Source organism: Morone saxatilis, unplaced genomic scaffold, assembly GCF_004916995.1.
Source record: "Morone saxatilis isolate NCDOM2014 unplaced genomic scaffold, NCSU_SB_2.0 Contig15, whole genome shotgun sequence".
NCBI lineage: Eukaryota > Metazoa > Chordata > Actinopteri > Moronidae > Morone > Morone saxatilis.
In genome coordinates this window covers 14943898-14956028 of record NW_023339707.1, presented here as the reverse complement: position 1 = coordinate 14956028, position 12131 = coordinate 14943898, and the positions used below count along the sequence as shown (strand labels likewise).

Sequence of the window (12131 nt, the reverse complement as noted above, 5' to 3'; positions counted from 1 at the left end):
AAAACACACATGCACACCTTAAAATTAAGTTCAAATGGGTTCACTCATTGCGCCATGGCAAAAAAAGCTGGAAATGTAATCAGGTGTTGAAGAGGAACAGAGGAGCACATAGTCAGTTCATGGCAGCCACCTGAGAGTGTGCATGTGTATTGTGTGTGTGTGTGTGCGCCTGTGTGTGTGTCATTGTAGGCGGTGCAGCAGAATACTGATATTTGTCCAATAAGAACTTCTGGAGTGAGCTCAGATATCACTCATCTCATTACACACAGCCAGATATGGAGGATTTTAATGTGTGAGTGTGAAGTGTGTGAGCAGTCTGATCTATGGCAGCGCTGGCCCAATCATGCAGCACTCTCAATAACAAATTATGGGACAGGCTCCAGGCTCCTTCTCTCTCACACACACTTTTACTGCATCAGTCCACAGTGGTTCATATTATGGACAGTAGGTCAAAGCTGAACTTTTACTACTTCCAAATGTCAACAAGTAAATGTGTTGAGACATGTCAGTTCCAGTGCTGAATAATAACATATGGGCCACCTGACTGAGGACTAGAAAAAAAATTCCTGGTGTAAGATTTCGTAATCATTTTTGTGTATTTCTTTGTATTTTTACAAGTGTTTCAGTTTTTCTGTGTCTGTCCTTCATTCTGGTCTGTTTTCACCTCAAACTGTCGGCCTATTACAGTCTATTACAGATTACTTTCAAGCTATATACTTTCTTGTCCATCTGTCTGTTCTCACTCTATGAAAATTCAGTTAGATCACCCACTCTAACTCTCCCTTGCAATCTTTCTGACTATATGTCGATCAAACTCCCTATTGGTCTGACTGTTGCTGCTTACCTGCGCTTAACTTCTTGTCTTGGTCTTTTCTAGGTAGATGCTCTGCGGGTGCGACTGGAGGAGAAGGAGCAGTTCTTGACCAAGAAAACAAAGCAGCTGCAGGACCTGACGGAAGAAAAGAGCACACTGACAGGAGAGATCAGAGACATGAAGGACATGCTGGATGTCAAGGAGAGGAAGGTTAATGTCCTGCAGAAGAAGGTGCGTCCAGCTAGTTGCATCATCATAAAGTATCTGTAAGCGTTGCATGCATGTCAAATGTGACTTTCACTGGTTCCCCTCATTTCTATGGTACCGTTTTACTGTCTTTGAGCTAATTGTTTTGGTTTAACATCCCGCAACATTAGTGTTTTGGTTCATCAGCCCATTTCCACCTGCAGCAGGAGGCTGTTTCAGTGAAAAAGTGCTGGTAAACTCACTGAACACTACCTGCTCAGCACCGAATGGCAGACAAATAGGTTATCAACTACCTGGTGAACAAAGTAGATAGCCAGATTTTCCCAGCAGGAGATAGTGGACCAAAAATAGAAAAAAAAGAGAGCTCTGTGTCTGCTGGATGTGTATATATGGACATTTTTACTAATGTGCACCATATAAACATAATAAGGTCATAACATATCAATCATATCAGTTTTCAGCTTGTTCAGCTGCCCCCATATGGCCAAAAACAAATCAATTAATATTGCTTTAACAAAGTTAGCAAGTCCTGATTATAGGGTTGTACTCAACACAGAAAAAAACTCTAATGTATTTCTTTTTCATTCTACATTTGCCAGGAAAAACTAACTATTAAATCATTTTTATAGTGAAACAAAGAAGTGCTGATATTTGATCAATGACAGGTTTATTGACTGTCACCAGATCAGGTAGCTCTCCCTGGTTAATCACCCATATTGGAAATTAATTCTCTGTTCTGGCTCTGGCCACCTGATCATTTTGCTGGCATTGTAAATAGAGAGTGTTTGTTATAAGAATCACTGAATGTGTCCCTCGTAAGACCTGCTATTCACAGTCAATCACTATTACATATGGTGAACACACATACGTTCACACATAAATGTGTACTATGCTGTGGATGAGCTGGAGAAGTGAAAGCAACATTTTATTTCTAGTCCCAGAGCAGCACACAAATCCTTCTATATGCACACCTGCTCTCTCTCTCTCTTTCTCTATCTCTCTCTCACACACACACGTGCATGTCTCAGAGGCCTTAATGACTTTTATAAGGTTAGCTATTTAGGCAGGGCCTGTAGCCACCTGTGGTGCGCATGTTGGTAATTCCTCCATAGACCAATTACACACACATAAAGGTCCCTTCTCAACTTCCTTGTTTCCTCTCATGTCCTCAAATTAGATCTCTCTCTCTCTCCTCTCACCATCCCCCTTGCTGAGTTTAATGAAAGAGTGCTCCAAAGGTCACATGCGGTGCCATCAGTCTGTGTGTACGTGTGCGCATATATGCGTGCATGAATATGTTCAAATGCATTATTATGTTTGTGTGACCTCCAGGTGTTTCTGTGTGAGAAGTTTAAAATGACCTTTATGTGCACCCAGCACTGTTCTCCGTTGGGTTCCACCTATAGCTTGTACTTAATAAGCTAGTTTGTAGCAGATAAATGGGGCCCCTATGTTTATTTACTTTTCATTCATGTTTGATTTGACTTCATTTCATGGCCTAAGAAATGTTTGCTATGGTCTGCCAGTTCATTCTGGAGGAATTTGGAAGTTTTAGTCACTATTTGTGTTTTTTATTAAGAGATTTTTGAGTATTTTGATGTGTGAAGTTGCGCTATTTAACTATAAGCTTCAGTTGCCATTTTCATCCCTACAGGCTCAAAAGTGAGATTAGGTTGGATGATGACTTGGCAAATATGTGGTTTGTGCTAGTTTCTCACTGTCTACTTTTCATCTGTCTTTGCAGAAAGTCGCCCTCTTCTTCTTTATACACGTGCATTTGTCCTTTTCTCGTCTTTTAACTCGTACATCTCCTTACGCATGTTGTTCCCAATCTAAAAAGCCCTCTTCCTCATTCAGCATGCCACGAGTTTAAAAACCAGCAGTGATGTGAAATGAATTGTAGCGGGCAAAGAAAACCAAACAAACATGTTTTTATGCAGTATTATAATATAATGTGTCTTACACATGTTAACATGAAATGAATGGAAGAAAAAGTTATATTTAAATGAAGAACCAGACCATTTTACACTGTGAACTGACAGGTGTTTCACTCCATTAGGTTTTCCAAACTTCCAATTTCCCAACAGTCCCTGGGGGCTATAACTTACAGTGCTGTGTCCCAAAGGGAGGGCAGGAGTGGAGCTAGAAGTCAAAGCTAGTTTCTTTTCTGGGCTTCATACTGTCTAAGTCACTGCTGACTGATTATAAAATACACAGACAAGATCAGTGTGTGTTTAAAGTCCTTGTAGGCAGAATGAAGTCCTCCCCAAATGGCAATGATGTATCTCCTTACTAAAGGTTGACTGCATGTCCTTCAGCAATGACAATGATCCTACATCCCTCAAAGCAAATGAAATATGTTGAGGCTGACCTGGATGTGAAGCTCAATTTAGCAGCTTAAATGAACTTTGCAATGTTGGCATAATAGTAGTCCTTACTGTCAAGCAGAGCTAAACTACCTGGTCATTATCACATTTTTAAATGTTGGTCGAAGTGCACTGTAGTGACAAAACCTTGTCCTTCCACGGCTACCCACTGTAGCCTAACTGTTTCACTGTAATTGTAAATCAACAGAAAGAAACTATGCAAATGCATGAAAATCAAACAAGGCAACAAGTAGTTGAGCCTCAGTTTCTAGTTGAATTGTATCATTATTACACACCACATCGTTGAACTGAGGCAGATTTGACTTTATTGACTTATTGGTCTTGGTCACACAAACATACCACATCTTGCAATTACTGACAAGTAGTCCTAAATACAAGCACATGTATATGTATATCAGAGAATAATTTCTAAAAATGATATAATAGGTTTTGAAAATGATCTCTCTCTTTGGACTCAAGACTTTTATCACTTTTGAATACATGTGAAGACTACGACGGAGTATTAGCGCCAGACTAAGAGAAAAAAATATTAATTTCTGGGGGAAATTACGAGAATAAAGTCATAATATTAGGTCTACGAGAAAAAAGTCGTAATCTTACAAGAAAAAAGTTGTAATCTTACGAGAAAAAAGTCTTAATGTTACGAGAATAAAGTTGTAACAATACGAGAATAATGTAATAATAATACAAGAAAAAAAGGCGTTTTAATAAGAAAAAAGCAAACCAAACAGCAGCCTCAGCCTTGAAGCCCAGCAGCCGCTGTTTTATCTCAGTCGTACCGTACAGTCAACAGGTAACAACAGTTTTGCTGGCTGAGCCAACAGGCTGATAGTTCTCATAAAATGACTACTTTATTCTTGTAATGTCACAACTTTATTCTTGTAATGTCACTACTTTATTCTCGTAATGTTACAACTTAATTCACGCAATATTATGACTTTATTCTTTGCGTATATATTACGACTTTATTCTCAGTAATGTTACGACTTTTTTCTCGTAGACCTAATATTTTTATTGACTTCGATTCTTCGTAATTTTCCCCCAAAAAAATTAATCGTTTTTTTTTCTTATTTATGGCCCTAATTACATCCGTCGTAGAAGGACTATGGAGAGATTTACTGACTTGTTTTTTCTTTGTCGGCACCTTTGATTTACTTTGTTGGGTTGCAGCTGCTGTATGCAAACTTTCACCAAACAATGAGAGTGAAGCTGGAAGGATCGAAACTGTCCGACCATGTTTGACCAGGCAACTTGTCGGCAACCACCGCCTTGACTTGGTTCCTTTTTGATTTGTTCTTTCCCATTGAAGAACCAATAAAGTTTCTTTGTTTGAAGGATTTTCTTTTCTGTTTAATATTTTCTCCTCTCCGACTGAAAAAGGCCTCCCTCCATTCTCTGCATGTCTTGGACTTGTTCTTAGAGTAGGCCTCTCTTCATCATTGCATGCTCTTTCTTTTTCTAATCTCGAAGGCCTCTTCCTTTCCTCCATATTATTGTAATTTTTTTCTTTTATTAATTGTTCCTACTGCTTTGCTTTGCCTGTAATTCTTTTCTTTGAAGGCTTTTCTTTTCTTTTTCTATGTCTCCTTTCTCCAACTGGAAAGCCAAGTCTCGCTTTGTGTTCTGAATGCCTTGTCTTTTCTTGGAATGGTAGGCCTTCCGACATGGCATCTCTTCTTTTTTACCTGATGAAGCATCTCCGTCGTTCTGTTCATCAATCATAGCATCATTTTCAGCCTCAAAGGCCTTCTCATACGCTGCAACCCTAAAGTTCGTTTGTTGAAGGTTTCTACTTCTGTTTTTTTCCATGTTCTCTCTCTCCGACTGAAAACAGCCTCCCTCATTCCTGGTATGTCTGACGTTCTTTTAATGTAGGCTCTCTCATCATGGCCACGTCTCTTTCTTTCTATCTCGGAAGGCCTTCCTTTCCTGCACTTATATCCCCCGTAATTGTTCTTTATTAAAAGGCCTTCCTCCGTTTCTTTTGCTTTTCCCTTAAAGTTTCTTTTCTTTGAAGCTTTCTTTCTTTTTCCTATGTTCTCCTCTCCAAACTTGGAAAGCAATCTCTTTGTGTTCTGAATGCCCTGTCTTTTTCTTTTGAATGTTACGGCCTTTTCCTCATCATGGCCATATCTCTCTTCTTTCTACCAATGAACATCTCGCTGTCACAATCAATAGCACTTTTCAGCTCAAAAGCCTTCCTTTCATACGCTGAACCCTAAGTTCTTTGTTGAAGGTTTCTCTTTCTTTTTTCATGTTCTCTCTCTCCGACTGAAAAGCCTCCCTCTTTCTCTGTATGTCTGACTGTTCTTTAATGTAGGCCTCTCTCATCATGGCCATCTCTTTCTTTTCTATCTCGAAGGCCTTCCTTTCTTCATATATGTAATTTTTTTCGTCATTAAAGGTCTTCCTCCTTCTTTGCTTTGCCTTAAGTTCTTTCTTGAAGGCTTTTCTTTCTTTTTCTATGTTCTCCTTCTCCAACTGGAAAGCATCTCTCATCCTCTGTATGTCTGTCTTTTCTTGAATGTATGCTTCTGACACCATGGCCATCTCTTTCTTTTCTATCTCAAAGGCCTTCCTTTCCTTGCATATGTAATTTTTTTCTTTATTAAAGGCCTTCATCCTTCTTTGCTTTGCCTTAAGTGCTTTCTTAAAGGCTTTTATTTCTTTTTCTATGTTCTCCTTCTCCAACTGGAAGGTATTCCTGATCTCAGCCATTTGAGCACACTCTCCTTGAAAGGCCTCTCTCTCTCTAGTCATTCTTTGCCATTCCATCTCCACCTCCTCTTTCATCTTGTTTATGCCTGTCTCTTTGCACAAAAGTGTCTTACATCTTCCCTCAAAAGAAAGTTTTTGGGCTTCTGCCTCCATCTGTCCCTCCAGCCTGTCTTTCTCCAGAGTGAGATGAAAACATCCTGCTGTTTCACACTCATCTCTGCTGCTCTGGATGGGGTGCAAAGACTGACTCTGCATCACTCTGATAATCTCAGGTTGGAGGTGAACATATTCTTTACCATCATTGGTAATTTTCTAGGACAAAAATAAAAAAATATATAAATAAATAATCAAGGGAGCAATCTGTGTTATTTAAACAATCCAAAGAACTTCTTAATGTCATTATATGTGACACCTCAAAAAGCCATTTACAGTATCTAGCCTTTCCCTCTTCTCAAATGTGGATCATGTTCTGTACCTTTGGAAATATCCATTCTACAGGATACACTTTGACATGTATGTTGGACAAAAACTCTTTGAGAAAATAGTAAAAACTTTATTACCCAACTACGTATTTAACAATAGCAAATATCAGTAAAACTGAATTACTTCTTTGTTCTCCCTGATCCATTGTCCCTGAGAGAGGAGACAGTCAGACCCTTTGTCCAGAGGAATCATGTCTCTCTGAAGCTGCTGGGCATTTTGTGCCAGCCAGTTCAACTCCCTGCCCTGTGCTTGATGTTGTTGCTGGTGCACAGAAGGTACAGGTAGACTCATCTAGAAGCACACAAATACAGCATTAATTTGATAACTAGCGATAAACACATGATGAACTTAACCTGTTTGGTTTAATTCAAACAAACTGGTGTCTTTGCCTGTTTGGTTCTGTTTTTTAGGTTAGTGGAAAAACTGTCAATCAAACTCTGGTGTGGAATAAATAACCAGACTGAGGTCCTCCTTTTCAGCCGGTCCACACTCACCACAAATGTCTTGTTTGTGCAGCCACAACAGCTGTTTGCCATGCACATTCAACATAATCATTGAGTACCACATCACTGTGAGGTCCCCAGTTTAATTCCAGCTGTGGACCTTTATTTGCATGTCATACCCCCTCAGTCTTCCCATATTTCCTTTCTATCTCTGTACCGTGTGTTCCTCAAGTAGCCATTAATGAAAAGTAGTAGGGACGCAGGAACTATCCACTCAATCCACCTTGTGACTAATAATGCTCATAAATAAATCAGAAGTCAATGTGAACACTATTTTTTATGTTTCTTGACCAACTTAACAGATCTACAGGTGTAAAAGTGATTTCAGTAGTTGCAAGCATTTTTATGACAGAATACCATGGGTAATCATTGAATAGCAAACCAATCACAAACATTCTGTACTGGCACAAATACTGTATAAGATAACCATGAATAAAGAAAACACTACAAACTATAGCTTATGCAGTACAGTATTTTTATTACAGTTTTAACATCTTAGTGAGAATCAGCACTAACCATTAGATTAGTGTTTTAACCAACAAACTTCAAACCTTGTGGAAGCCTGATTTTCATTTGAACTGATGTGGCTACTGCATCTGTCAGTTTCTGTTTTCTATCTTACTGCACATTTAGGTAAATGTAGTACTTACCACCAAAAATGGTGGGTCCTGTAAAAGTTCCATCAATGAAGTTTTGCGTTGTAATTGCAAGTCCAATGGGTGTTTTTATTTGCTTCTCAGCGTCTCTTAATGTGTTCAATCCTCAGTTCTCTGTGCTGAAATGACTGCTCTGCAGGCCACTTCCATTATGATATGTAAGTTCTAAGCTCTAAGTTCTAACTTCTATGTATAGTGCAAGCCGTTGCCTAGGTTTTCGAAACAAAACAAACTGAGTTTCAAGTCAAATCAATTCAAACAAGCTTGATAAATGTTATAAAAGGGTCAAACATAATTCTGTCAAATTATAATTTATTTTAAAATACTTTTTTGACATGACATGACTGTGTTTCTGAAAGGGTAATAAAATGCTGAATTTTGAATTTTGTTATTGGTTGATCCAGAGTCAGGTGATGTATGTGGTGGCAGCTTTCATCACCAACCAACCACTCTCCCCACCCACTCCTATAAAACCTCTTCCAACTCTGTAAACAGTGGTCTGCTACGTAGCTGTAGCCTGACACTCCCCAGACACTGGACAGTTGCCTTCTTTGAGCCACTAGCTTAGCTAACGTTACAACACAGGTACCAAACTTTTACAAACGGTGGTGAATGTGCTTCTGGTGACTGTCAAGGCTCCAGCACACTCTCTGCAAGCAGCAGCAGCTTAGGGCTCATTAGCTTGGTTAGCTCTGAGCCACTAGCTTAGCTAACGTTACAACACTAGCTAGCAGAGTTTACAGGTTTAGTTACACTTTAACTCTTAACTTCATGGGTCTATGTCTTTTTTTGAAAGGCTTAGTTCAATGTCCATGAGGCTTGGCTGCATTCCATCAGTTTTAGCTGTTTGCTAGTTTCAGCTGTACTTTCTCATTACTATGCTAACACATTAATGTTACCAAGAGGGGTCGGTTGTAATTGCACCCACAGATACAGATACAGAATGGCTGACGACTGCAGTGATGACTTCTGTTCAGTTTCAGCTTCGGACCTTTGTTGCATGTCATACTCCACTTATTTTCGATACTATCAATGCAAAATACCAAAAAATAAATAAATAACCTTAAAAAAAGTCACACAACAGAAAGACATTGTAGAGTAGTTCTTCTCCTTTCTATATTCAGTCACAAAATTTGGATTGTGACTTACCAGGAACAAAACCATATGTCGACATATTGTCAACAGTTTTTATAGGGATTCTTTCTTCAGTAGATGATAGTTCCAATAAAAACTGTTCACAGTGAGGTCTGTGGATTACCCACAGGACAGGACAGGACATTGTTTCTGGAAAAAAGATGTTGCTGTAGGTTTTTTAAATGTATTTTTTCAATGCTGGGAGCACCACAGATGAAATTCCATTCATCTCTGTTGTATTTGGGTGGCGCCAGAAAACTTGGCCAAATAATACTGAAACTATCTGTATGCCTCCAGTGGACAAGAGAAAATATGCTTTTCTTGTAATTTGGGTTAACCAACCCTGTAACGTGTTATGACTAATCATTCCGTGGTAATATTTCTAAACAGAAAAATGCTGTTTTGGTGAACTTGGAATTTAATACTTAAATCTTAGTCCAAAATATTGTAACACCTGGGCTAGTTATAGCTACGATTTAGGGAGCAACGTATCCTTTTCCTTCACAAAGTACATCTGTAGTCTAGGATGCTATAACTTACAGATCTGTATACAAGGGGAAAGACAGGTGTGTTGCTTGGAAGCATAACTTTTTTCTTTCCCGGTGTAAAATATCATACTGTAAAAGTCATTGCATTTAATCGTAAAAGACATAGACAGATCCTGCATGTTTGAAGTATTCCCAGGACAGGATAAAGCTTTTCCTGACGCTTCCTGTATCTAAATATCAAATGTACATTTTCCTCAATAAAGGGGGACCTTTTTTATATGACAAAGCATTCTGGATACAGAAAAGATGGGTCGGCTAAATGTGGATTAGGAGAGACACTTATAAAAAGTTCTATTACTCACCGAAAAGCCTTTGCTATAAACCCAGTGTTGTTTTCATGACACAATGAGATGAGGTTTAGCTTAGATCATTTTGAAGTTGTTGTGCCCACCCCCCTTCCCACCTCATAAAATTATCAGCTCTGAATGACTCAACAAAACAGTTCATAGGGCTATTAATCTCTTGTATATGTTCCCCACTGATGAAAAGAGTCAATATCTATACCAGACACACACACACACACATGCATGTGTCATCCTCCTGGACAGCTTTGAGGGTGAAGATGATGCATCTGTGTTATTACGACAAGCTCTCTATCTTCACTACAAATAGGTCCAATTCCCAAACCGCCCAGAGTGTTTGGTGATGATGACACAGGCTGATGACAGATCATCTGGTGTGTCATAATGTGTCTCTGCCTTTGTTTGTCTGTGTGTGTGCATGCAAACAGTCCTAGTCATAAGGAATTGACATCTGGAGAGCTGAGAGCAAAAACTGTTTGTAGGATGTTGATGTGGGTGTAATATAAAATGGAACGGAAGAAGCTGAAAAAAATGTAATGTAAATAACAACAGGGAATCTGTTTGGTGTATCAAGTTGTAGTTCCTGAATGTCTACATGTTGCAGTTTGTATTCTTCGACTAGTAAATCATATGAAAGGTTCCTTGTCCCTGTGTTGTTTTGCATGTTTTTGAGCCATTCAGCTTTCTCTTGGATCGTTTTCTTTACTTTACAGACTTCAACTTTTACATGATTAAAAAGCTTTACTCACCATTAACAGATTCAATAGTTTCTACCAGATATTTTCATGTGCATACAAATGCCAGTACTTCAGTAAAACCACACTTATATTTCTTATATCTGTTAGACTTCTCTGACTTTGAGGTTTAAGGGTCTGTTGCCCCCATCTGTGTTTGAAATGTGGAACTTTCGAATAGTAAAGTGGCCCGCTTTAGTCCGTCTTTGGTGCGGAGATCACTCTTTAATACAGCAAGTGATACTTTACAGACTAGAGAAATGACTCCCAGACTGGTGGGCAGACACAGATAGACCAGTGCTGAATACTTTTCAAATCATAGGAGACAGACAGAGAGAAAGTCTTAAAATGCAGCATGCATTGCAGATTGCTGCCCTATTTTCTGTCTCAAGAGAGTATGAGGATTTTTATGGTCTCCTAAGTGCCTCTCCATGGACAGTCACCATGACTTATAGCATGGTACCATGATGTCATTGCCGTAGTTTGAGCCCTAGGTTGATGGTAATAGTTAGAGGCTGAATTTAACTAAAAATAATGAGGAACTGGTCTTTAAATTAAAAATACGCATATGCTAGGTTTGAGCGGGCATTTTCAGTCCTACATATCACAACACAGAACAGTGGCAGCTCTGTTCGAGCCCTTGGTCTACAAGACCATGACCAATGCATAATGATGCATTTATTTATTTATTTTTTTATTTTTGGTTCTTTTTTTTTTTTTTTGCTGGGGGGGAGGGGTGTGGGAGGTACACACGCAGTGCCGGTTGTGGTGTGGTTTTGGCATACATGTGTTATTCATGTTCAAACATTGTGGTCGTGGCAATCCATATTCATGCTTTTAAAAAGGCTGGCTGTGTGCATGGAAGTATAGTATCCCCTATCATGTTCCCTCCCTATAGCAACCACAGGCAGAGAGATTCGATTACGTCTGCTTGGGCTACATTGGGCATGTGTGTGTGTGTGTGTGTGTGTGTGTATAGAAGGATGACCTGTACACAAGGGTCTCTGTTAGTTATGATAGTGTCCAGCAGGTCTCCCCTAGATGTTCTCAGGGGAACCCAGCTCTGTTTCAGTGCACTCTCTGCCAGACTCTTTCAACATTTGCTCTGGCCCGGTGTCATCACTGGCTCTGGCCCGGTGTCATTGGCACGGCATGGCCTTTGATTGTGAAGTAAAGTAGAGAGAGATAGAGATAAACAGAGATGTTCCCCGGCCTTCTACATTTCCTCTCTTTCCTCCCTCCCACTTTGATGTCTTTCTCTGTGGAGCAATTGCTCTCCTGCCTGTTCATTTTTCCTAATTTTATGAGCTTTCATTTTTGCTGAAATACAACTCCTTGTTCGTGTCCCTTGTTGAATCACCTAATGCATATCGTCTAATGACTGTCAGCTATTAACGTCATATTCATTTGAGCAAACTACTGTACCCGAGCAGGCCAATGCTTACCACGATTTCCCAAAAAACCCTCAGTGCTCCTTTCTCTCTCTTTTCTTTCCCTCCTCCCACATGTTTTACACACCGCCCCAAAACAGCACTGGCATTTTTGAGTTTGATGCATATGGATAGAGAGAGGAAGTGCTGCATGTTGATACAAAGGAAAATATTAGTCCAGCACTGGCACAGTGTATATTGTGTGTGTGTGTGTG

General features: G+C 39.4%; 1 protein-coding gene across 1 annotated transcript in view; it reads left to right on the top strand.

The window, feature by feature from the left end:
* The window catches only part of LOC118323807 (ERC protein 2-like), a 150077-nt gene that overhangs the window by 32956 nt on the left and 104990 nt on the right, over positions 1–12131 (top strand). Inside the window, exon 6 of the mRNA XM_035655836.1 lies at positions 878–1045. Within this exon, the coding sequence (XP_035511729.1) occupies positions 878–1045 (168 nt within the window). The remainder of the gene's footprint in view (positions 1–877; positions 1046–12131) is intronic.